This window comes from Eretmochelys imbricata, chromosome 12, assembly GCF_965152235.1.
Source record: "Eretmochelys imbricata isolate rEreImb1 chromosome 12, rEreImb1.hap1, whole genome shotgun sequence".
NCBI classification, from domain to species: Eukaryota; Metazoa; Chordata; order Testudines; family Cheloniidae; genus Eretmochelys; species Eretmochelys imbricata.
The window spans coordinates 29,044,492-29,071,790 of record NC_135583.1 but is presented as its reverse complement, the minus strand read 5'-3'; the positions used below and the strand labels follow the sequence as shown (position 1 = coordinate 29,071,790).

Sequence of the window (27,299 nt, the reverse complement as noted above, 5' to 3'; positions counted from 1 at the left end):
ACATCTTCAGAATGAAGCACAAACTGCACTTCTTTACACTGGTTAAAAATGTCAGAGGTGACACTGAAATGCACATATAGTAACAAAATCTCCCTCCTATCTCATACACACTCACCAGCGGAATTGCATGGTATCAAGCATCCAAATATAAAGAAAAAAAGCGACATTACTAAAATTATGCTGTAGTTTAGTTTATTTAAGGGTTTTTTTTTTAAATTAACCTAATTTCTTTTGTAGGAATAATCTTGGAATATCCTAGCAGGGCACGTTCAGCAAGTTGTGTTTTCTCCTTCCTAGTCCCAGTCACTATTTTGGTGAGATTTTTTTTTTAACACATTTCTGTACTTTTTTTTTTTTTTTTTACAATGACCATTTAAAGAGGTTTAAGCATGAGTTAGATCCATAATCCTTTTATTTAGTAAAACAAAACTAAATCCCAGTTCTCCACTGAGAACCACACCCCTGTGTTGAAGTCCATGGGACTGCACATAGTTCTCAAGGAGCAGGACCATATATGGTTGTTTTGTTCACATTGTTCCTATTCTCTCTTCTTTCTCCAGACATGATTTAAAAAAAAAAAAAGCAGCTGAACGTCTTGAGCTCAATCCCTACCCTCTCGCTATCTTGTATCTAAGACATAGTCCTGCATGGGATAGCATCGTGCATGGGGTCATTTTCCTATTGGGAGCTCCAGAGGGGCTTGTGCCTTAAACACATACAATGATTTCCAGTTCCAGAGACCCTCCCACAAAGAAACCACTTGCCTCTGTGACTAGCCAACTCTGCTAAACCTGGCCCAGCCTGCACCCTTTGGAAAGGGTAGCACTACTGTGAGTTCACAGTCTTTATGCTGGTGGAGCACAAAGCCCCCTTGGGAAGGCTCCTTGCATTCCATTCCTGGCCTCCTCCTCCTCTCCCCATTACAGACAGGAAGGGTCAGACACCGGCTTTGACATGAAACAAAAATATATATTTTTTGTTTGCAGCTCCCCCTTCTTTCTGACGCAGTCACTCTATTCCTATTCAGCCCAGTGTCACATGTTGAGGGTGTAGAACAGGCAGATTCAGATGAGTCATGAACAAAAAGGACAGGCTCTGCAAAGAGATATTCTCTTTACTGGGCCCTGCTTGCACAATGAGCTTCATAAATAGCTACTTCTCCCATGCTGCCCTTCCCCTATTACCCTTTCACACACAAGAGCGCATCTAAATCATTCAGCCACTAGGTGGCTCCACTGAAACCTCCATGAGAAAGAACACTGACTCACAAGAATAATGCAAAAACGGCAGCTGCCATTGCATGAAGAGGGGATTCATGTATGTTTAAAGATGTTTACAAACAATGCGATGACAACAGATCTTTCAGTTACAGCACAAGGAAGAGGGGATGGAACAATGTCTACTGGGAGGGCCAGAGAGGGGGAAGAGAGGAAGAACTGGAGAGCAATGTAAGAGGGAGGAATTGGATGCCACGGGGCTAAAGTGGAAAGGCAAAGTGTATGTGTGGGGGCGGGGGGGGGGAATTGGGGAAAACACATGGGAAAAGGACTGGAGAAAATGGGATGGAGGAGACCTGGGATGGGGACAATGAAGGACCCATTTTTTCCACCCTTGCTCATGCTGGGTGGTATGTTACCTTGCAAATAGTCCTATTGATTTCAAGAGGACTACTTCTCACTGAGTAAGGTACTACTCAGTATGAGTAATTTGGCCCAGAAGAAGGGGAAAAGAGAGGACTAAACTTGCTCTTTGGGCAGTGACTGTCATTTACTACATATTTATACAGCTAGCACCTAGCACCATGTGAGCTAAACCTGGCTGGCCTGTAGGTACCAACGTGATATAAGATGAGACAGTAGACAAAAAGAGGAGAGAGAGAGAGAGAGAGAGAGAGCTTTGTGAGCTAGAAGAAGACTACTGTTGAGTTAAATGATAATTAACCTTAAATATGGTGATGTAGATATCGAGGAGACACACGGGTGGGGATCAATGAGATGTGTCCACAGTGGTAACCTGAACCTGTCCTCAGGAAAAAAGCAGAGGGTGACATTAAGAAAATTGTTTTGACAATAGATAGAAGCTGCTAACTGCTGCTGTGGGAATCATGTTAACAACAGCCTCTAATTTGCCACCTCAAAGTAAAAGAAGAAGAAAATGTCACCTAGTGCTGCTGGAAATATGGCCTGTACATGAAAAGCAACAGCCCCCAGCTTGCCTTTTATTTAGTTCCTAAAACTTGAAACTTGCAAATAAATCACACCAGCTGATTACTAATAAATTCAATTTATCTGATTTGCTTTCCCCTCCCTGTGGACCCTTTCTTTATAGTACTTGTAGCTGCAAAAGCAGCAGGCAGCTCCTCCAGGAACAAACACCAATGCTGCTGCATGAATTAACTTGGCAGCAGATGCTCAGCAGGGTAGAGGATGATCACTCTCCACTCATCTCTCTAATTAACCTGCTGATCCTTCATTATAGCGCTGTCCATGTTATTTATTTATTCACACTACTTTTATCATAAAACAAAGAAAATTACATAAAGTGGGGGACAAAAAAAAACCCCAAAACCCTCCATGTATTAATAAAGCTCTGACTGAAGCTGACAGAAGCAGAGATATTCAAAACTGAGGTTCATGGATGCACAGAGGATTCAGACACACTGTTCAGAGAGTCCATGAACATCCAAAGTAGTCACAGTGACAAACACCCTTGCTGCTGAATTCTGCTATGAACTATAGGACATTGATGGAGTTCATTGGAATACCCAAGTTTCTTTAAATATCAGTTGTTCACTGGGGAGGGAACAGGAGATGCATTTTATCCTGAGGCCTGGAGAATGGTGTGATATGAGTCTGGAGTGAAGAATTAGGCCTCTGGTAGCTCAGTCAGCATAGTGGTCAAAAAATTTGTCTTGATTCAAGCGAAATTCTGCTGTTATTTACTCCAATAATTATGTTTTTTGTAACTCAGAGCAGAATTTGGCTTTGACCATTTATTTTAACCAAACACAAAATTGGTAATTTAAGTCTGAGAATGAGTTTCAGTTTCTTGGCATGTCTCAATAGAATGTACTTCAGTGGAGGCACAAAAATGGGAGTCCTGGAACAATGAAATATTAAGCGTATGCTGATTGTGTTGTTTAGTGAAAGCATCATTTTGATAAATAGTTTGGCAATGTCAAATAAATCTGACATCCTATGGAATCACATTGTTTTGATTTCATTTGTGCACCTTATGTTTTTCTTGGAGTTTTTACGATGTTTCCCCCCTTTCACTCTCCTTGTGCTCAAAACTGGCTGAATCATTCTTGCTCAGACTTCCACACACACACAAAAATATCCACAATTTTGGATGGATACCAATCTTAGAATATCTCAGCCAAAATGATGAAAGTTTCAAAAATTACAAGGGACTAAAACGCAGGAGGATAGATTGGATAGTGTGCAACTTTATTTATGCCAGTTGCTGCTGCTCCTACTATCATGAAACAAGGACCAACCCCAATCCACAATATGTGCAAAGCTTGAACATGATCTTTCTAATGATTCAAAAGCAGTTCACTGAAAATATTTAAAAATTAGCGTTGTGGCTGTCTCTGTACTTACAAGTTTTGTCTACAAGTGGATTTGCCAAATTCCCATAAAATAGACAGCTGTGGAAATATTTCCAGCACAACTGAAACCAAGAAGTGACAATGGTGCCAGTACTTGTAAGATGGCTAGTGTGATTTCTAGACCCAAATGGCATGTAAAAGCACCACTTAGAACTTGTTCCTGCACAGGGCTGAGTGCTTCCTGAAGGCTTCCATGAACCCTCAGCTCTCACTGAGCTGTTCTGAGATCGCTGGATGAAATGGTACAAGGGCAAGCGAAAAGTGTTATCACAATGCCCAAAAGTTTCAAAGTAAAAAGCCATGTTCATGTCAAAGTGTGTTGATTTTATTAAGCAAAATGCTAACCCAAAACATATGTACATAAAAGTGACATAGTAGACATGAGTGGGCTTTATGACACTGGCACCAACCTTGATTAACCTGCATGTGAAAATAAAAAGTTGGTCCTCAAAATGGAAAGACGCATACAGAAAATGTGATTTAAGATTTTTTAGCGTTTGAAGAAAGTAACACCAGCAGTCAGTTTACATTCAAGTGTAACTTTGTGCACGCACCTCATCTTGCTTCTTTAATTCCTTGACACACTCTATTTACAGATCAGTAGATTTTCCTGCTGGGTAAGCTTCCACCTTCCTAGCTTTTTTTCTGTCTCTCTCTTTCTCTCCCTTTCACAGTGCCCTCAGAAAGATCAAATCATTAATGGTATTAAAGACTTTGTGGTAGAAATTATTATCTATGCTGGATATATTACTTACATGAAGAAAGAGTTTTTAATTGGAAATTTTACAGCTGGAAACCTCAGCACTGTAGAGCTGTGTATTTCTTCACATTTATTGGAGCTAATATGTATTGTACAGGGTTTGAATAAATACTATTATCATAGGTGGCTTTTTATATACACTTTGGAGAGCTAAAAAGCAGTTTCTCCATAATACAAAGAGCCCTGTCGGATATTATGGACAGCAGTAACGATATCCTTATTAAGATGTTCCGTGCATTTTAGAAGTGAAAATACGAGGACATTTCATTCATTTTTATCTCGTTCCATAAGTGATAGGAGTTCTCCTGGAGAGTTTTAAAGCATTTAATAATAAAGTCATCAGTAAGTAAGTTGGAATGGGAACTCTCACAAAACAAGCACAGAATCAAAGAAATGAAAGTCATACATTTGGTAGCCAAATATAAGTCTATAGAGGGGGAAAATACCAGACAAATGCTTGGAGAACATTTCAGCTCTTTACATGACTATTAATCCACTTTAATCCACATGACTATTAATCCATGATGCCTCCTTACTACTATTAACTATGATAAGTCAATGTCTTCAGATCACCTAGCAATACCTTGTTCATGTATTAACTGCTGATTGACAATTATGGTCAAATTTTCAAAAGGTAGAGACCCCAGCCAACCCCCAATACATGCACATTGAAAGAACTCTAACTTAGATTGTTAGCTCTTTGAGGCAGAGACCATCTTTTTTCTCTCTGTTTGTACAGCACCTAGCACAATGAGGTCCCGGCTCCTTGATTTGGGCTCCTAGGCACTATTGTCATACAGTAATAATAACAAATGAACACTTGGTGCCTCATTGTTCTACACACTGTACATACACAGTAAGAGACCGTCTCTGCATTGGAGATCTGACAGTGTTAAGTTGGGGTTTTAAGGGAGTCTAATACACAAGATAGATACAGAGCGGGAGGAAAGAAGGATTATTATCCCTATTTTACAGTATGGAAAATGAGGCAAAGAGAGATTAAACGACTTTTCTAAGCTCACACAGTAAGGCTGCTATAGACCCAGGGATTGAACCCAGAGCTCCTCAGTCCCACTCTATTGCCTTATCACAAGACTACCTTCAGAGGGGTAGCCGTGTTAGTCTGTATCAGTAAAAACAACGAGGAGTCCTTGTGGCACCTTAGAGACTAACAAATGTATTTGGGCATAAGCTTTTGTGGGATATAACCCACCTCATCAGATGCATGGAGTGGAAAATACAGGAAGCAGGTATAAATATACACATGTGAAAAGATGGCCCCCCACTTCGTAAGGTAACTCCCATCTTTTCATGTGCTGTATATTTATACCTGCTTCCTGTATTTTCCACTCCATGCATCTGATGAAGAGGGTTATATCCCACAAAAGCTTATGCCCAAATACATTTGTTAGTCTCTAAGGTGCCACAAGGACTCCTCATTGTTAAGACTATCTTACTTTCTTGTATTCCTCTATGTTAACACAATCACAGTGACAATAAAAAAGCAGTGAACCCCAAAACTGTAAAGTTTTTATTTGTAGAGGCAGGACCAAAATTAAGTACACACCAAACAAGTCACTCTCACAGTCCTGTACATTTGGGAACCCTCTGTGAGCTCAGCTGTTCAGGAACGCATTTCCCTTTTCTGGTTCTAGCAGACTCAGAGAAAAAGATCAATCTCTTTTCTAGCATCAGGAATTTAGGAGCTAACTCAAAGCCCAGCCCCTTCACCACTCACAATGTAACAGGACACAGAAATCCTAGGTAAGGCTACGTTTATGTCATGGAAAACATGACTTCCAGAGACTTCCCTGTCATTTTCTGCTTCAGCGCCTAGGTCTATGGGACTGGAGCTGGCAGCCAGTGGGGCCCAGGCAGGGTTCCAGAAGGGCGACAGCCTCCTCAGGTTACCCCTACAGGTGTCCAGTGATAGGAGACAGCCTCCTCAGGGTCCCACTACAAGTTTCCAGTAACAGGAGACAGCCTCTTCAGGGTCTACCTGCAGGGTTCCAGTGACAGGCGACAGCCTCCTCAGGGGGCCCTCCTCAGGGTTCCAGCCACCAGAGACAGCCTTGTGGGCACGGGGGTGTGTGTGGGGGAGGAACCCTGCAGCTCCCACCCACCAGGGTGGCAGGGGAAACCATGGAGCCGCAGTAGCAAAAGTCACAGGTAGGTCACAACTTCTGTTAATTTTTGTTTATTGCCCATGACCTGTCCATGACTTTTACTAAAAATAACCATGACAAAATCTTAGCCTTAATCATAAGGCTAGCCTTGCGTTGTAAAACTGGTCTAGGAATCCCAGACTATGCTAGCATACAAGGCACAGACACTAGTTCATTGCTCCTGAAAGGATTTTATTTACACTGCTGAAAGATACATCTGTGGTTCTTTTACTTAACAATGTTCTTTAGTGTCACACATTTAAACCGTTGTAAAAGGGGAACACAGAACAGGACTACTTTTGATGATGCAAGTTACCGTTGCAAACCATATGAGCAAGTGAACATGTGATTAATTTCATTGTGGGAGAGGAGATACAGCATTTTTTTTTTCCTAGAGCAAATTGAATGCTTTGGAATACCTAGTTGTATGCCATGTAGTTGTAGATGTGTCAGTCCCGGGATATTAGTGAGACAAGGTGGGAGGAAGTAATACCTTATATTGGACCAACTTCTGTGGGAGACCTGAGTTCAGTTCCTGCTCTGCCCTAGCTTGTCTCTCTCATCAACTAGTCCAAGTTGGTCCAATAAAAGATATTACCCCACCCATTCTAAAATACCTGGTGCATCACACATATATAACACCGTACAGTAGGTAGGTTCACATGCAAGGTCTGCTTTGAAAAAGGATATTTTAGTAAAAACAAAACGAAGTCATGCTGATCACAAGCACAATATTGCTTGAGTAAAGCCTTTGCGTAATCTATACAATAAAGATAAAAATGTCCCATTGAACCAGAAGGCTTACTAAAATAATCTGAAACTAAATTATGTAGTTTTTATGGTAACTTTTTGGGTGATCTATGATAACTAAGCTTACAGGCACAGAAACATTCATGGATATTTCAAAATGACCTGCTTTTCATGAGAGCCAACATCTATGATGTATCTTCTGAAAAAAACAGATTGATAGCTGTTATCAAATTTGATAGTAGATACCAGATACAAAGAAAAAAAATTGCACTGTACAATTTTAGCTGGCTGATCAAATTATGTCATTTACATCCTATTATGTCACATGTCATGCTGACACATGGCTGCAGAGTATAATTTAAGTCACATAATAGATGGTGGACATACACAATGTAACTTCCTAATTGTGAACTCTATTAGTCTGGGGAAATAGCCTTCCAAGAGAAGTATGGAAGACCTAAATGTCTTGAATCATTTAAAATACTGAATAAAATACCAGAGAACCTAGCAGAGAGAACAATATTGCACAGATGGGGAGATCCACTGAATAATTTCATAAATCTTGTACATCCCTAAATTTATGGTTCTCTGCCAACAGCTTAAATAATACTTGTTTATAACATAAATTAACCACTGGATCAACTGGCGGATAATCAGCCTAATGTGTTTACAGAGTATCTATTCCTATGCTGAGATTAAAGTGTACCACGAAGAATTTCAAAATAATGAACAAACTATTTTGTGGTTTATTGTTATCGTTCTTATAAGTTAAAATTCCTCAGAAATGAAAAACAATAATGTTTATTCTGCTCTAGTGCAGCACTGACATAAAAAGGGATTATTTAAGTAATAAAAAATAGAGGCAAACAATGCCAAGGTGAAGGAATGGACATTTTTTCCTCCCTTTTGAAAAATGTGAACTTTAAATAATTGTCTGAATAATTTCTAGTTCTATGCCTTTGGAAAAGTCAGAATTTTAGATAATTGTCCCTTAAGTATTCTAAAACTTTCCTGTGACCTTTAGTCCAGCAGAGCTGTAATCATACTTGTATGGTCATTTCTAGTCTAGTGGCAACTATTATATTATACATTTGGGTCTGCTAACCCTTTAAAAGCTGGATAGAAACTGCTTTGTCTATGAGGTGATCATACAGAAACTTTGTATTGACAGTATGAGACTGTATTTGTTTTATCTTTAACAGGAAGATGAAGAAACAAGTCAATAATTCAGATGCAGAATCTCTACTTTTTTTTTTCTTAACTTACATGCAACTATGTATGCCGAGGAGTGGGGAGGTACAGAGGACAGCAGCTTTGGTTTCCAGATCTATCTCATGTACCTATACGGTCCCCATCACCATGCAGTCTTGAACTGATTTATCTTCCCAACACCAAATGTGAGGGAGGGAAATGCTACCATCCCAATTACAGATGGGGAATTGAGGCAGAGTGACTTGTCCAGGGTCACACAGGAAGTCTGGGGTAGAGTAGGAACTGAACACCGTCCAAGTTAGTGCTCTAGCCAGTGGAACATCCTTCCTCTCTAAACTCCTATTGACTTCAATGGGGTCAGGTTTTCACCTGAAGTTCTTATCATAGAATCATAGAATATCAGGGTTGGAAGGGACCTCAGGAGGTCATCTAGTCCAACCCCCTGCTCAAAGCAGGGCCAATCCCCAATTTTTGCCCCCTTAAGGATTGAACTCACAACCCCGGGTTTAGCAGGCCAATGCTCAAATCACGGAGCTATCCCTCTGTATATTGTACCCTTGTTTCTGTTATTTCTCTATTCCATAGTTGCCTGGTTTAAAAAAAAATCACTGCTAAAAATAAGAGTCTCTTTTGTGTCTTCAGCACACTTGTGTCTTTATCTGAAATGGCAGAATAGTCACCTGGGATACTAACAGATTTAGGGTCAATTTCTGCTCTCAGTTACACTGTTGGAAATCTGGAGTGATCCATTAATTTCAGTGACCCTTGGATTTTGGTCTTCCCTCTAATTTCTGTGTGTTTTCTCAGTATTAATTGCCACTTATGTGTTTTTCTTAAGAAAGGATGTAGCAGACTTCAGCTGAACCAAGAGGACTCCAAGCTGCACGTGGAACATCCCTGGCCACATAAAATTTTGTGTGTATGAATTACCACAATTTTCACTGAATTGCATCCTGTACAACTTCTTTACAGTCAATAGCCTGATTCTGATCTCACTCACACAGACTCCAGTGGAGCTTCTTCTGATTTATACCCTTGTAAATGGAAATTGGATTCAGACCAATGGAATTGCAAGAGTCATTAAGTTAGCACAAAATTTGGCTCCTCAGTTTTGCCCAATGTACTCAGTTAGCCAGACACCTTTTTTATTTGTAATCATATTGTTTTGACATGTTGAACATTTCATTCGGATCACATCCCCACATATCACGTGTGTTGAACGTTGCAGCTGTAAACTATGAGAATTAATGCAAGATGCCAAGCTCTAGTATGGAAAAGAGATGAAATGGTTGTCAGATGTGCTTAGCATTAAACATACATTATTAACATGGTAATTTGCATCGTCTAATGGATCATTTTCAGCATCTATATATTATATTTAATTTGATTATGTTGTTCATTTAATCAAAAGTTTCAAAAAGTAATAAGGTACTCCATTGGTCATTATTTTAAAATTCTTTGGTGAAACTAGTGGCTATATTCTGACCTGGAGTCATGAACTTCCAATTAATTAGTATTTATATTTGCCAAATTTGAGCCAGGTGCTATGGGGGCAAATAAAAAGCTAATAACCCCATCCAGAGGGCCTTGCAACCTGAATTTTACTTAAAATAGAATGAAATTTCATAGTATTGTGACTGTGCAAGAGGCATTGACATGTGAGATTTAGACGTTGAAAATAATGGAAGATATGCATCTAACCCCCTAAATCATTTTGAAAGTTTCAATTGAGAGAATCTTTCAATGCTCAGCCTCAGATGACATGGGTTTTAGTATACACACACACACATATATTTTATATATATATCTTTCTCTCACGCAGGTTCAATGAAATTCATGAACCTTTCATTAAACAAAGGATGAGTTTCAAGAATCCCTTCCCTAGCCCCATCTCCTTCCCTCACCCAAGGTATTTTCGCACACGTTCTGGGAAGGATTTCTTAGCTTAAATCAAAACCATGAGAAACTATGAAATTACTCTTGCTTTCTAAAAACCAAACTGAACTAAAAAAAAAATGAACCCCATGCTATGAAAAAATAAAATAAAAGCAGAGAGAATTTAAAATATATCTATTTGTAAAAAAAGTGCGTATGGGGAACTTAAGGATCAGGAGTTTCTTTTATATTGGCATTAATCAAATGTTAGCACAAATAACTTAGCATCTCACTGTCAATGCTGAGATGACTCTACGGGTATGTCTACACTGCAAAGAAAAACCTGTGTCACCAAGTCTTTGGGCCTTTCCGGGCTCAGGCTATGGAGCTAAAAATAGCAGGGTAGATGTACCTACTCAGAAGAGCCCAGACTCTGAGACTGTTCCCCCCAACCGGGTTTCAGAGCCTGGGCTCCAGCCTGAGAAAGAATGTCTCCACTGCTATTTTTAGCTCTGCAGCCTGAGCCAATTGACCCAGGTTCTGAGACTTGGCGCTGTGGGTTTTTCTTTGCAGTGTAGACATACCCTTATTCACACAGATGCTGACTCTACACACATCTGGAATTTTAAGAGATTTACCAACAGATCGTATAGCACTCCACTACAGCTGACCTGGGATCAACCATATCAACCATATCAAATTTCTATTAGAACATTTAAAGGGGCAAATGGAGGCCATAGTATTTTAGTATTGCCAAACCATTAATTCTTATAATGTGCACTTTGAGATAGTGGCAGAAAGTGGCCACCTGACTATAAAAACTGACTAGAATTTATCAGTGAAGTGCCTGTTGGTAAGTTGTAATACAGGTTCTGTCAGCACTTCCATTACACATTCTTATTTTCAGGGGTTTATAACTCAGCTGTAACTTGCTATGAGAAAATTTTTAGCATGCATAGTCTTTGCCTAAGATCAGTCCAAGCTAAATGTGGCTTAAATTATCTGAGACACTTTAAGGGAAAAAAAAATTGTCACTTGAAATTTCCTTGGAGCTGCCGCAACTCAAACATTGTGCTGTGGTTTTGACTGTGTCTGATCCCGCAGTCTGTCAAGATGCAAAATTCCATTGGACTTCAGTGAGAATAAAGTGTGGGTGTGACTGCAAAAATGTGCCCTTACATATATTTGTAAATGTAATCCATACTGTAAACTAGTGACAGCAGGGGTTATATTTGCTTTTAAATTTTTAAAGTCTGAAATATTGAGGTGTATAAAGTGGCCCCTGGGCACTGGCAATCCAGTAACTATTTTATAAAGGATTTTAGTGTGCACATTATAAATAATAATAGTTCACTGTTGTTCTTATTCCTGTATAAAGTGCCATGGGATATTCTGGAACCCAGTTTCAAAAGGAAAATGCATACAGGCACCCATTTTCTGCATGTATTACCACCTAGATAGCTATAGATAGCCGCAGCTTGCACGTGCATTTAGGATAGTATATGTCAAAGCAGGTGTGCATATGCACATGCACTGTCTGTGAATATCAACTCCTTAATGTAAGCGCAGTGTGGACAAAGGTCATAACTGAAGACCCACACACAGTAAAAGTCATAGTTCCCAACATATCTAGCTTGGAAAGGTGAAGGGTTGTCAGCATATGACACTTTGCTTCTGGGGCAGAAGAGTTATTTCAAACCTGATGACTAAGCCATGTAAATGCTATAGGCATGCAAACTAATTTGCACCACTGTCAAAACTGGCAGATAAAGTGCTCAACAGTTTTGCAAAAATTGAAACACTTGGCAGGTACAATTCATTTGTGTGTGAGAGGAAACAAAAAGCCTATTTAGTTAGTTAGTTTGTTATGAATCACTTTTGTACCAAGCCAAAAACACGTGAGGCAGAAATCAAATATGGAATCCTTCCCACTGCCTCTTTCCTAAGGGGTCTCACTATGTTGATTTTGTGGCTTCTGGGTAAATTGTCCCTTTTCCGGAATTGCCCAGAATTTTAGATTTGTGCACACAATTGGCCAGTGAGATGCCTCAATTGCTTATGGCAATTAAGTAGATTTTTGCAGTTGCTCTTCTGAATACATGGTCTCAATCTCTGGGGCACAGCTTGCACCAGTGTTACTGATAGCCATATCTTGCTTGCCCCTCTGGATTTGCTCCCTCTATCATCTGTAATTCATGGATGAAGAATCCGTAACGGTACAGACAGTAGCTGAGATAATACAACGTGAGATGGACATAGTAAAAATATTAAAAGGAATAAGAATCTCGAGTGATTCTATTGGCTGAGATTGGGGACATGAGAAGATTTTAACAATAATCCAACAAATAATTTTGATCACTGCAAGAAGGCTGAAATAGCTAAGCAGTTAATCAGAAGAGTAGAGGGAAATAAACTTGGAATAGCATGAGAAATTCTGAAGGAGAATGTTAGGTACTCTGAGAAAGATGTTAGCTTCCTTACTGGATGAAACAGAAGATCACAAGGCCAGATTAAAGGAATCCCAGAACAAGATGAGTGCAAGAATTCTTTATACAAAGTTGTCTGAAGGAACTTCTTCTGAAGTCCATTGAATTCTCAACAACAACAACAACAAAAGGAAAGGCATATTTGCTGGTAGCTTTCTGTGTGCCAGGAGACAGTCACGAAAGAAGCATAAAATAAGAGGGTGGATTTTTCATGAAAAAAATCAACTGGAATCTTTACTGATTTAAAAAATTGAGATGTTACTAGAGAAATGGGACTAGTACCACTTCTGGAATAGACTAAGAAGATGCAGAGTGAGATCTGAAGTGTGGTATCCATCCCCAATTACCCTCCTTTATTTTTTAATACTAGAGATCAGCACAAAGATTGTATCCAGATGAACAAGGAATTGGGGAACCTGCTGGTATGGTACCCACCAGCAGGAGCAACAGTATTTCGTGAGACTAGTCCCGCCATGTAGTTCACTTGGTTGAGACCTAGAAGCATTTACTTATTTATTTTTATGAGGATTTCCTTTGTGGCTCTTATGAAAAATCACAACTTGTATTGATTTATAAGCTGTTATGGTCTCCACCATCATCTGAGCACTAAGCACACATGAAAAAAATGTACCCATACAGCCCTTCTGGGAGATGAGTATTATTCCCATAGTATATACGGGGAAATGACACACACACAATGATTAAAGAAAAGGAGTACTTGTGGCACCTTAGAGACTAACAAATAAGCACTCCTTTTCTTTTTGTGGATACAGACTAACATAGCTGCTACTCTGAAACCTGACACAATGATTAAGTGACTTATCCAAAGCTTGTACTATTTCTAGGGAAAGACACTCTAAATCTCAGTCCAGTTCCATAATTGCAAGGACATCCTTTGGAGTGAGGCTTGCTAAGGTTTAAAGTGATACTGGAATGACTTTCCTGTCAGTTATAGGAAGGAAAATAGTTAGAAAATGGCTACATCAAAGATTATTGTTGTTTATTATATTTATCGTTGTTGTACCTAGGATCCTTAGAGGGAAACTTAGGTATGGCAGTTTACAACAAAACATTTTGATTTCAGTTCTTATGAGTTCCCACCTCCTATATTTTGCTTTGAATTTGGGGTTAGGTTGAATCAAAATCTCCAAGAGAAACTCAAACAATATCATCAAATTCTACCTGGTTTTAGGTGAAAACCATATAAAACCACCAAGGCATTAATTATATCCTAAGAAAAAAAAATAACCAGCTTCCATGTGTGGGACAGGCATAAATCTGCCTAAATGTGCAAATATCAGCAAAGATTGCTCAAGTGACCACCTGATTTTTCTCTTGAACAACCTGAAAATTCTATAAGCACTGTGACAAAATGGCCAATGTTGGTATGGTGAGTCCCACGCTTTTCTTGGTGAGGGGGCTAAGACACTATCCTTTTCCCCTGCTCTTGGGCACCGAGGGCACCGCTAGTAGCCCGGGAAGGTGGTAGAGAAGGGAAGCAAGGGAGGGGTCTGGGTTTGCACCTCACTCTGAGCCCCAGCTCCTCTCAACCCCTGCGGGTTTCTTCCTCTCTTCCCCCTTGGGTAGGGTTACTCTCGGTTCTTGACCCCAGGGGAGGGAGTCTCTCTGGCCTGCTGGGGCAGGGTCTCCCTTCTTTTGGTTCTCTGGTCTTTCAGGTCTCAGCAACACACCTCCAAACTCCACTCCTCTCTCCTTCTTCACACCCCATGACTGCCTGAAGCAGGGTTTTTTTTATTAGTTTTCTGACAGGGCCTTAATTGACTACAGGTGCTCCAATTAACCTGTAGCAACCCTCTCTAGCCTATATGGAACCACATCTTAATTAGCCTGGAGCTTATTTATCTCCCCTCTATCACTGTCCCACTGCTCCCTGGACCTTCTGTATCACCGCACCCAATGGCCTATGATCTTGCTGATTTTACTGAGATGGTTATAAGCGCCACAAGGTAGTATTCTCATTGAAACTCCTGCAGAACTCAGTCTTGCATCCCTTTTCCTATCAGCTCAATTCAAAATATGACAGCCAGATCTTCCTCTGGCATTCTGAATATTATATTTTGGGTCTCTTGTTTAGTGGGTCCCTTAAGGCTCCAGATTGACGGTATTTCCAAATACCAAATACTAAATTCCAAATAAGAAAGAGAACTTTTAGGAAGAGAAATATTTTTGTTAGCTAATCGACCAATATAAATCCCTGCTTTACACTGTATGTTGTCTGCAAACTTGATTCTCTCCCTGGAAGAGGTGTATTTATCTGTTTAACTGTACTATAACTTCAGGCAGTGGGAATATCAGTTAATTCTCATCTACTGAGACCCAATGGTTAGAAGAGAAAAAAAAAATACAACTGAGGGGTGGATGAATTAATTGATATTCTTCCTGACAGCCATTGGAGGATGATTAAAACAGAGCAGGTATGCGGAACCCTTACAAAATTAAATGCAAAACTAAAAATGGACTCATGCCATAATTGCCAATTAGCTGCTCAGAACTACAAAACCAAACACATGCACACAGACCCCCAGCCAATAATGAGGCTGGGGAGAGGGTAGGGAGTGTTTTTTAAAATATCATGTTTTTCCTGACCTGTGACCAGCTTAGGGACAAACATCAATGGCAATTTCCCCTCCTACCAGCACCTCCACTTCTGAGACATTATTCCTTTTACTCAGTGAATAAATGCCACTTAACAAAATATCCCTAACATGGATAGAAAGCATATTGTCCATGAGCACCTCTACTGAGGGACCTGATTTTTGAGTGCAGAAAACTTGGAGGGGTTAATTCCAAATAAGAAACCAGAAGTGTCTTATATTCTGACAGAGGCATCTAAGCTACATGTTGCAGAAGACCATCTCCTGAAAATCTGGAAAAATATGTTCAAGTGTTCCAATGTACATTTGGTAAAAGAAGTCAAGGCAAAGATAGCCACTCTGCTTATATACATGATTCCAGGCAGGAAGCAACAACCTGTGTAAGTTGTGGGGGGATAGTTTCTTTTGCTCCCACATAGGTTGAGTTCTGAATGAGATGCGGTGATCCAGTACATTGTGAACATTGTAAAGCTACAATTGGAGAGATCCAGCAATCATCTTCTTGGAAGAACATTCCCCCTTCATAAACACCTTATACTTCTGGTGCAAACCATCAGATGTTAGAGCAGAAATACTCCACCATGCACAACAACCAAATGAGACTGGCAAACCTGACAAATAATGGTGAGGAACAGACTGTGAAAAGTTTTCCCCTCAAATACACTGATTCTAAGCCCCAACCTATATAGTGAAGTTCCCACACTGTTTCCGAGGAGAATATGGCCCACTGTCCTTATTATTGAAAGACAATTTATATTATAAGTCTTAGCGTTTCTCCATCCACAGCCGAACCCAACATGTGACAGAACACTCAAGCAATTTGTAACAGGGATGGAACAGGAGGACACGAAGAGTTACTGTTACTAAAGTTTGCTTATTTATAGATAAGTTCATTGGTTTAGACATCAGAAAGATACTGTCAGGATACACAAAGATCTGAAACACGGACAAACCTACAAGTGTCCAAGCAGATGTTCCCAGATAAGAAAGAGGAATCATCTCTCGAAACTCCTGTTAATGTTAAGGTTTATTTTTCTCTGGTTTCCTTTCAATCACTTTCTTTATTTTAATCATGGTTAATGCTTATATTAAAATGACAAAACGGGAGGAAATGTGTGTACGTGGGGTGGGGGGGTAGAATATAGTTTAATAGTCTGTGTGTACTGTGGAAGTTTTGGTGAAGAGCTACAATATTGCTGCTATGTTTGACTACATGTTGGCCCCCATTAAAGACAAGTGGAAACTGAAGTGGTACCGAAAATAAACATGATGAAGGAAACATTAAGTCCTCTCATCAAATTATCCTGTATGTGCTGAGGCTTCATTAATTTATGTTTGTAAAACACTTTGAGATCCTACATACAATCAAGACATTGCTGTACATCTGAGAAAATGTCTAAAATTTCAGAGGGATCCAACTTTGGATTCCTTTATTGCTGGGATGCTCCTGGATGTGAAATTAGCACACTTGCTACCATCAAGGCCCGAGGTCCCTTGAGTGTGTCGAGCGGTATAGGTTTAATATGCCATTTTTCATTTTTTCTTTTTCTTTTTTTGCCATATTGTTTAGCTGAAATTATGTCAGACTGAAGCTTTAATTTGTTCTTATCTCTATGTGTCTACTTGGTCTTGTATCCACATTCCAGATTTTCTTTGCTAAAATGAATTTATTCTTTCATGGTGATTTCCTGGCCCATTTTTTTCTTTTTTCTGATTTGTTTTCTTAATCTTTTTTTTCCCCCTTATGTGCTGTTTTAAAATGATGCCACCGTTACTTACTTTACCATATTTCTATTGACAAGTTAATGAAATAATTATTGGAAAAAGAAAGAAAACTATATTAAACGATTGGATCTGGCAAACACTGCAGCAGAAAAATTTGCAATGTTTTCCATTGTAGTGCATATGGTGCTCAACACTGACCTCAGATCTTTTTCACTTAGATTGCATCTGGTTCTTAATGAGTTTGATTTATAAAATGAAACATAACTGACTCCTTGTCAACATTATGTTGCTAGCAGCACAAATCATAAATTATGAATAAGTGAAGTAAAAGCCTTTTATGATCATGTATGCATAATGGCATGCTGTACATATACAATATTATCCCTTCCTTTATTGCTCTCCTTTCATATTTGCTTGTACTGGTTCATGTTCACATAAATATTCTGAAATAAATTGTGTCATTGTGACTGATACATCATGTGGAAAAAAAAGGCTCTCTCTGGAGGGATATGATGCTGTGGAAGTGAGCCCTCCATTTGGGTATATGGATTCCCTGATGATTGGCTGGATACTTTTATCTGTGGGGGTGGTGGAGAAGCCAACACAACAGAGATAGGATGAAGACAGGACTGAAAAGGTTAAAAGAGTATCTGGAACAAAAATGCTCCAGTAGAAGCACTTTGCTAGCTATAAAATTGCAAAAAGAGCAGGAAAAATAAAAATAATAATAATAATAAAAAAACCCCAACAAACAAAAACCCCCAAACCACAGGACAGCTGAAGAAGAGCCTAAGGATGCCTAAAAGAGGACAGTCAGCTTACCAGGTGGCCCCCTTCCTGCTGGCTGGAACATCAGGTTGGCCTGTCCGGTCCAATGAAGCCTTGATTGATCACATCTGGCTTATGGCGGAGGAGAGAGGGGATGTGTCTGGCTGGTGCCCTGCATCCTGAATACAGGAGAGGAGTGAATAAGGTTTCAGCTGGACAGAATAGACATCATGGTCAAAATGCGGAGGAGGTTGGTAGCTGTGCTAGAATTTGTGGATCTGGTTCTGTTATCTGGCACTGGGTTTCAGCTAGAACAGAGGAAGTTCTTTCTCAAGCTGCCAAAAGGAGGGCATTCTTCAGCCTACAGAGGTGGCAAAAACTGCATCAATCATTGAAAGAAAGTGTAGGCAGCAGCCAGGTAGGGTTAAAAGGTATGTTTGAAGAAGAAATTGCACGCAGTCCTCACCTGTTCTGTGGCTCCAATTAGAGGTGAGCCTGGAAAGAGTAGCTGCCTACACGTGAAAAGAAAGATGGGGCAGGTGGCAGAGCACCAGGTATTAGTGGAAGAAGAAGAACAAGATTAAATGTCCAACGTGGAGGGATTACATGTCCAAAACACACTCTGCTACAGTCGTGGCAGTGGGAAAATGCAGGTTCTCCCTTGTATTGCTGTTGTCCTCACTACGGACAATAATGGAAACTTCTTCTCTGAAAGACAGCCGATTTCAAATATCACTCAGGTGATAGCATGGGGGCATTACAGAAAATAGCCTATAGGTGAGGTAGTAGAGGAAGATAGGAGAAGGAAAGAAGGAAGGTCTCAGACATGAAGAATACATGCTGAGCGAAAGAAACAAATGCTGGATTTTCATTGTTACTGGGGTTCTAAATAGATGGGGCACATGCTATGGTTTCTGAATAATGCAGAAAACGTTAATTACTAGCACTGAAAAATGGCATGTTCTAAAAAGTGAAATATGTTATTTACATTAGAATATAAGACAACACCATGGTAACTGAAACACAAGTGTATTTGTACAGTGCCTAGCAATATGACCTCTGGGCATTTCTGCAGTATATCAGAGACTCCTTTGTAAAAATAATCATTTACTTGAAACTCGTGGCTTGTCTATGATTTAGTGTAACTGTCAAGAAGAGTGTGAACACTATGAAAAAAAAAAATCAGATGTTCCTGATCCCTTACTCTCATCATCAGTACATCATGTTGCTGTTCATCTCATGGAGCCACAAACACATCCAACACACTTGCAGGATGATGTCATGTTTCAGAACTTCTTCAGTTACATGACTGAATAGGTTTAAGTCTACTTGCCTAGTTAGTGCTAAGAATGAAAATGTCCACCACAGCCACTGATCCCTGGCAGTTCCCATCAAATCAATCATCTAGGGACTAAGAATGGGTGAACCAATGCAGAACAAACAGATAACCCCGCTCCAGTCTCCATGTCCATTTCTACAAGTGAACCTTTTTGAAACTTTACAAATGTCTTCCCCCAAAAACACCCCTGAAGCTCAAGTTCCTCTCAGCTTTTTTCTTGTTCCAGGGACAATAATTTTCTGCCAGTTTTGAGAGGCAGCAAATTACCATGCCCTCTGTACTGGCTACCTTCCACTTTCTGACATGTTGAGAGGCAGAGGTTAGACATCACCCACATTCCCTATCTAGCCCTGACCACACTCCACCCACGTGCTACAGTGGTGGTTAAGAGTAAGATGGTGGCAACATGTGCTTACCTCTTTGTCTCTGGACCCAGCGTGCTTACATCTTCTTTGCTCCCCTGCACTGGCACAAAGTACAAGTCACAAAACTAGGCCTTTTTTTTTTTTTGAAAGAGTCGACCATGAACAATCACCGACATCTAAACACCCCTGAATTTTGCAGATCTTCTGACTCAAAAACTGAATTTTGTGAATTTGTAGGCCTAGACCTAAATGTTATCTTTTAATTAGAACTGGTCAGAAAATGCTGATTTGATTAAATTGAAAAGTTTCATAAGAACATACCTATTCCATTGATTATTTGCAGGAAATTAGTGAAACCTTTTGTTTCAATAAGGTCGTAACATTTAATTTTGACTACTCTTCTTGACATTTATATTATAATACAAAAGCTAAAATAACGAAGTTGAAACAACATGGTTCAACCTTCTTGAAATGAAATGTTAGATTAAAATGAAATATTTTTTTGGAATGTTTTGCGAAAAATTGTGAGATTTTGACTTTTTGTCCTGATTTGGGACAAAATGAAGTTGATGGAAGTTCCAAATTTTGATCATCTCTTCTTTTAATCCAGTACAATTAAAGATTGTTAATATGATATTGATAACATGATTTATAGGCTTAGACCCAGACACTGCAACGATTAGTGGTTTTGGAGTAAGGTGCCGCTTCTGTCAGTGGGTGGCAGATTGTTTTACACATCTTACCCAATAACCCTAGTGTCCATGAAGTATTTTCAGATGTTCAATTATTTAAATACATAAGCATCCAGTCCACTTAGGGCCAAATACTGGCATCTGCCCAGTGAGTAGCACCTCATTATGCAAGCAGTCCCATTATATGGTCTCCATAGCAATTAAAGACATTCTAACCAGTGGCCTTCCTAGGGCTTAGCAATTTATCTTTTTACATTAATAAAATGCAACTCATACTCTAAGTGCATGTACACACTGCCGGTGCTGCAGATAGGATCTGCAGTAAGTGCTTTGCAATCACATCAGTGATTTTTAAAGAAAAGCGTGACTTGAGATGTGATTTGGTACATTTCAGAATTGCACTTTGAAAAATATGCAAACCACCTTAATTACTATGAATAAAAATGAGGATAATAGTTAAGCACATTAGAAATATGGAAGCATGTGCTTCCCCTGGAGAACTGCCACTGTTAAATGAAATCTGAGCCAGGGTGGATGACAGCTGGCCACAAAGATTCCGGAGGCTCATATAACACTAGAGGAAATGGCAGTGGAATATGAGGATTTATAGCACACGTGCATAAGACAATAGGGGGAGTGCTGATATTCTGGACTTGCAGTGTACATCCATAGGCAGTGATGGGTTTCATGGTGTTGTTGGTAAAGCAATTTGTACTAGAAGTTCTCTTTCAAACTGGGCACAGCAAAGGAAGAGCATTCAGCTAACATATCTTAACTGTCCAAGCTATCTATATCATATATCTCTCTATCTCTCTATATATGAACTTCAATCAAAAACACACTAGGAACTTTTAAAGGCAGTAGAGCCGATGACAGACAGACAGACCGATCAAGGAAAGGAAAGGGAGCACGATACTCAGTGACAGAATCCTGTATTAATTAGCACAACCAGAGTTACTATGGTGGGAGAAAAAGCTATTTTGCCATAGATTACCCTGTGAGTATGCATGTGACAAACACTGCTAAAGAAAATATCTGACAGTTGGGATATTTAGATATTTTTCTCTTTTTGTTTTTATGAAACTGAAGGCAAAGAGGTAACAGAAACATTTTCTGATTTTATATATGTTCTGGACATTAGCTTTTAGCATCTTTATTTTGGACAGTAAAATGAGAGGAAACAATCCCCAAAGGGGTTGCATACTTTTCAGATAATTCATATAGTTTGGAAACGATAGCTTATAAATGGGAAGGAGGTGATGTGGAAAGCAACGTTCAAATAAGGTGAGTGATTCAAGCACAGGATGGCATGTAATCCAACCAGTGCTTGGGGGGTATATAAGGTATTATTATAAAACAGGGTCTCTTAATTTAACCACATGACACGTTGCCTACCAGTTTCAAGTCATCCTACCGAGGAAATAACTGACAGATTAAAATTGTTCAATCCAAGAAGCAAAGCTATTGCACTTTTAAGTATTTAAATATTCTGTGAAATATTGTGTACATGTACACACACACACACTGATAACTTTGTGTGTGTATGTGTGTGTGAGAGAGAGAGCAGAGGAAATGGTGTGATGTAGTCATAAGTGTGAGAGTCTAGATACAATACTGATTGTATATATGAGTATGGTACCTAGGCTACCCAGAAATTGAGAATGGCATTTATAACATTTAATTTTGCTAGGAATAAGCTACACCACAGAAAGGTTTCTCATTAGAGTACATATGATGCTTCAATTTAAAAGCAAAGTAAAAGTATATACTCTTGGTTTTATTAATTATGCCTGCACCAATATTCACTTTGGTCCAGATTCTGGGCACATCGTCTAGCTCAAGTAGCCAGGCTGGGAGATGGGAATGGGAGAAAGGAGAACAGCTTCCCACAAGAGCATAGAATGTCTGTTGAGCTTTTTCAGGAGTATCAATGTGTGCCCCAATGTGGTCCCCTCTGTGCTTAGAGGCAGGTTTTCCCTTGCCTTCCACACTCTGGTGACCCATTATATGTTGAGAGATTGGCCCTATGTGAATAAACATTCTAAGGGTTGAGATACATTGCCAGAGTTTATCAAAATCTATCTGAACATCTTTGTTTGCCTGGACATCTTACAAAATCAGGTTTTCTCCTGAGATTATTTTCAGCATTTCTTGCTTTGGAGGCAGTCAGAAGTAATGCAAGAACAGCATTACTCATGGTATTTCATTCATCCATCCAAAACCAGACACAAAGACATGCAAAAATTAGATAATCACTTCACTCATAATTAGCAACTGTGTGGCCATATAGCTCCAGGTAGCCATGGGATCTGTCCTTGACTCACATGGTTGGGTACCTGGACTGATGTTGCCACATGATTTGTAAGATTGGGTAACCTGATTATGTGTTAACTGATGGAGAGAGAAGGATTTAATGCTTCTGGCCAGCTAACAGAATGATCAGTTCTGTTTGCATCACAGTTCTAGAGACTGAGCCTATCTTTCAGTAGCTTTTCTGTGGCCAGCAGCAGCACATTTTGCTAAATTTAAAAATTACCAACCCATTCAGTGGCACCAGAGAGAAGTGAAGTTTTGGGCTCAGACAGAATGGAAGAAAATCATTGCATATTGTTTGCTGACAGATGTTCTAGCGAGATGCATGAGGTTCCTGATGATGTTCCAGATAACTTTTCTAGTCTAGCCATCAAAAAGGCAGTAGAGATCCCGGTGAGTTATTTCAGGGTGTCTTGTCTATGGAAGAGATTGTAAATATGCAGATTTACCGGATAGAAAAGACAAAACTCTTGTCATGGTGCCTGTAAATCATTTCACAGGAACAGAATGTAGCTATGAACACTGGCCAATTTCCGTGACACATAATGTATTCTTTGGGCGGCGGGGGGAAGGGGGGGAGGGTTTTGCTAGGTGTAAACGAAGGCCCAACATTATGTCAAAAGGTAAATTAAAAACATTTAGTAAAAGCAGGTTTTAGCTATTAGAATATCACTCGTCACCTGTGCAGCACAGTTAAGACAGCTCACAAATTGTTAGATCACCTGGTGACAGTCTGGAAGGCTTAAAAGTCATATTAGCCCATAGGGGATGAATTAAAGTGAATTGATAGTCAGAGGTTTTCGTAAGTATGTTACGAGAACAAACTCAAGCCAGTACTACTATGTAGCGTTTCTTTATTATTTGGGCCAGAAAATATGCCCCTATCAGAAGCAAAACTACACAGCTTTGATTTCCACAACAGATGTCAATCTGCATTGGTTGAGTACTAGTGCCAAGAGAAGAGATCAATTAAAACTATGGCTTCTTCAAGTACAAAAGTGTCTGCCAATCCCAAAAATGCCAGTGCAGCACAAAGGAAGCAATATTAGAGGGTAAGACAGTTTCAGAAAGACCCTAGAGAAGTGGGGGTTTCGCGCAGCATTGTGATTCACAGAGTATAGAGAAAGGCAAGAAATGCTCCAAAAGAAATTAAATAAGCATAAAGAAAATGAAAACACAAATGTAGCAACTTTATAATTAAAAAAATGGATTTGTTGGTTAAGAAGTCACTGAGACACTGGGCTTAATTCCACATTCAGTAATGCTCGGGAAATACTCTAATAGTCACCAAAGCTATTCCTGACTTGTACTATGACACCAAAAGAAGAATTTGGACAAATTAGTTACATTTTATAGGAACAATAGAGTAAATTCATCAGGCATAATCAGTCATGCTGATTGTGAAGATAGAGAACATTTTAAAAGTCATACTTAAGCGTCGATGATTAAGTGGCTTGACTACGTAAGGAGCCTTTATGGCTCTGTCCACATAGACCCTGGGAGTAAGTCTTGTAGCCTGGGTGGACAGAGTTGTTTTTATGGAGCTCGCACTAACATGCTAAAAGTAGCAACGTGGATTTTCCGGCTCATGCTGGAGCTCAGGTTCCAGAAGCCAAGGGAGGGGGGTGGACTTTAGAACCCATGAGCCAAAGCAAGGTCTACACTTCTATTTTTAGCATGCTAGCCTGAACTCCACTAACATGAGTCTGTATAGACATATCCTCTGTGACATGACACCTTGCCTCACCTCAGCTATATTATTCCGATTTTGGGTTTGGCAAGAGTCCTTCCTGTACAAGGGAAGATTTGTTCTAGCAGATAAAACTAGAACTATTTTAAACAGGGTAACAGTCTTGATAAAAAAACATGCTTAAAGGGTGTATATTATAAGTATGTTTAAAGGGAATAATGTTATTAGGCACAGAAAGAATAATGTAACTGTATATCTCACATGGAATTTGAGAAAGTTTATTCCTCAATGGAATCATGTTGAATTTATTTGTGAATTTGTCTCAATGTGAATTTGTTATTCAAAGAAAAAGTGTAGTGGATTTATTATGATTATGATGATGATGATTATTAAAATGTTAATTACAAAACAGTATCTCTGTTGTACACAAGAGTGGGATGTCAAAAAGAATATTAAGGCTCCACTCCTTCTCCCATACTAGTCAATGGGAATTTTGCCATTGACTTCGGTTGGGAGCAAGAGTGAATCTTAAAAGGGTAATAGATTGAAGCAGGAAGATTAATTAGTGGTATGAGCAGACAGTCTATGCTCAAAAAAAGGAATGTAAAAACCTTTGTTTATTCTGTCGTGCTGTGGAAGGTAATCCACTGTTTATGGGAGCTTCATGTTTAGGGCACTTAATTAACATTTTGTTCTATGATTTTTGGATTATGAAGAAGGTTTTTTAGTCACTTTATTTTCTATAATAAATGTACTAACTGTAGAATTCAGTCCTATAATGGCACTTTCATTTCCTTTGTACAGATACATTCATAAGAATATATATATATACACACACACACACAGAGTGAATAATGCTACAATAAACATATCCAAAAAGAGAAAGCCATAATACTTTTAAATAGCTTCATAAATTTATTTTTATAAGGCCATATTTATCAAAACAGTACCAACATACTTCACTGGATGCTACAGCTAGAATAACAATTGGTATGAAAATGGTGTTTTCTTCTTAAATGTTTATACATTTCCTTTACACACACAAATAAAATTTCATATTAATACTAACAAGGCTGACTAGCATGTTTTGATTTCCTTCATAATCATTGCACAAACATGATATAAAAGAGACTGAAATACAGGATGCAATGTTATGAGAAAGAAAACCCTGGCCTGACATACAAATACCAAGGAATGCACTGTTTATAGAATTATTGTGATCATTTCCAGCTCTCTCACTATATGACCTTCAGGTATAGCTGTGTGCCAAGAACAAGGATCAGACAAAATTTATTACTCAAAAAAAGTCAAATGGATTGAATTTGTTTTTTTTTCCTTTTCCCCCCACCATGAATGAATTCCTCTTCTATAGTATTACACAATGAGACTGTGCCCTTCCAGAAGTGCTATAAAACAGCAATTCTAATACAAAGTGCCCTTCAAGACTTTGCTGACCTAATCGTTTTCTCGTCCTAGTTAGAACGTGTTTAACTGTAGTAGTTCAGAATCTGTACACAGACACCAAGCTGGCTTAAAATGCGTTTCCCTTTGGGGATTTAGTAAACATTTCGTTAGATGTTCCTGACTAGATGTGAGCCAACATGGGTTCAATATTTATTTATCAACATAGTTTTAACCACTTATTTTACAATCTCTCTCTCTCTCTCTGATATCTCAAAATCATGAAAAGTATAGTACACATTAAATCTCTCCATTCAAGTTTTATGCAACCCAATGAGTTATTTTCTGGATCTAAATTCTGTTTTTATTTTAGTTTTATTCTTATCTATTGTACAGATATTGGAAATAGTTGAAGATGTATAATTATGATATCATTACACAGATAAACCACATTCTAATCGCTCAAGGGACAAATTGGTAAAGTAAATGGAAGTCAACCAAGCAACGCAAAAGAGAAATAAAATAAGTTATACAGTGCCACACTATATACGTTTTATATTTACCTTCATTTTTCTTGATGGTGAAATTTGGATTGTTGACCATTTCAGGAAGAAGACTATATAGAAAAAAATGTCCATTTTTAGGATCGTCTTTATCAATGGCACTGACAGTTTGAATTACCTGCAATAGAAAAAGGTTACATAAAATCTACAGCCTCAACATAAGTTCTGTTGATCAACAGCAAAGGTTTTATAAATTAACCTGCTAGATATAAAGATACTGAAAATCTGCATTAACTGTTGAAAAGGACATTCTTTATTACACAGGATACATTCTGATTTCTACTTTCACAGGTGTAAGAACCCCTCCACACATCTAAACTTCTATGACAGGTTTCAGAGTAACAGCCGTGATAGTCTGTATTCGCAAAAAGATAAGGAGTACTTGTGGCATCTTAGAGACTAACCAATTTATTTGAGCATAAGCTTTCGTGAGCTACAGCTCACTGTAGCTCACGAAAGGTTATGCTCAAATAAATTGGTTAGTCTCTAAGGTGCCACAAGTACTCCTTTTCTTTTTTCTAAACTTCTATGTGGACTGCCCAGATCTTATAGAAATGTAGGGCTGGAAGAGACCTTGGGAAGTCATCAAGTCCAGCCCACTGTGATGAGGGAGGACCTAGTAAACCTAGACCACTTCTAACAGGTGATTGTCCCACCTGTTCTTAAAAACTTCCAATGATGGGGATTCCCAAACCTTCCTTGGAAGCCTTATAATTAGAAAGATTTTCCTAACATCTAACCTACATTTCCTTTGCTGTAGATTAAGCCCATTACTTCTTGTCCTACCTTCAGTGGATATGGAGAAGAATTGATCACATTCCTTTTTATAACAGCCCTTCACATATTTGAAGACAGTTTTCAGGTGCTCCAGCAGTCGTCTTTTCTCAATACTAAGAATGCCCATTTTTTGTAACCTATCCTCATGCGCGGTAGCCTCTGAGGCACAGTGACTCCTGGGTGACTCATG

The 27,299-nt window shown here is 39.0% G+C and overlaps 1 protein-coding gene across 1 annotated transcript in view; it reads right to left on the bottom strand.

Annotated features, from left to right (window-relative positions):
* Positions 1 to 27,299, bottom strand: part of CDH8 (cadherin 8) — a 182,356-nt gene that overhangs the window by 6,087 nt on the left and 148,970 nt on the right. Inside the window, exon 9 of the mRNA XM_077830891.1 lies at positions 26,333 to 26,450. Coding sequence (XP_077687017.1) covers positions 26,333 to 26,450 — 118 coding nt within the window. The remainder of the gene's footprint in view (positions 1 to 26,332; positions 26,451 to 27,299) is intronic.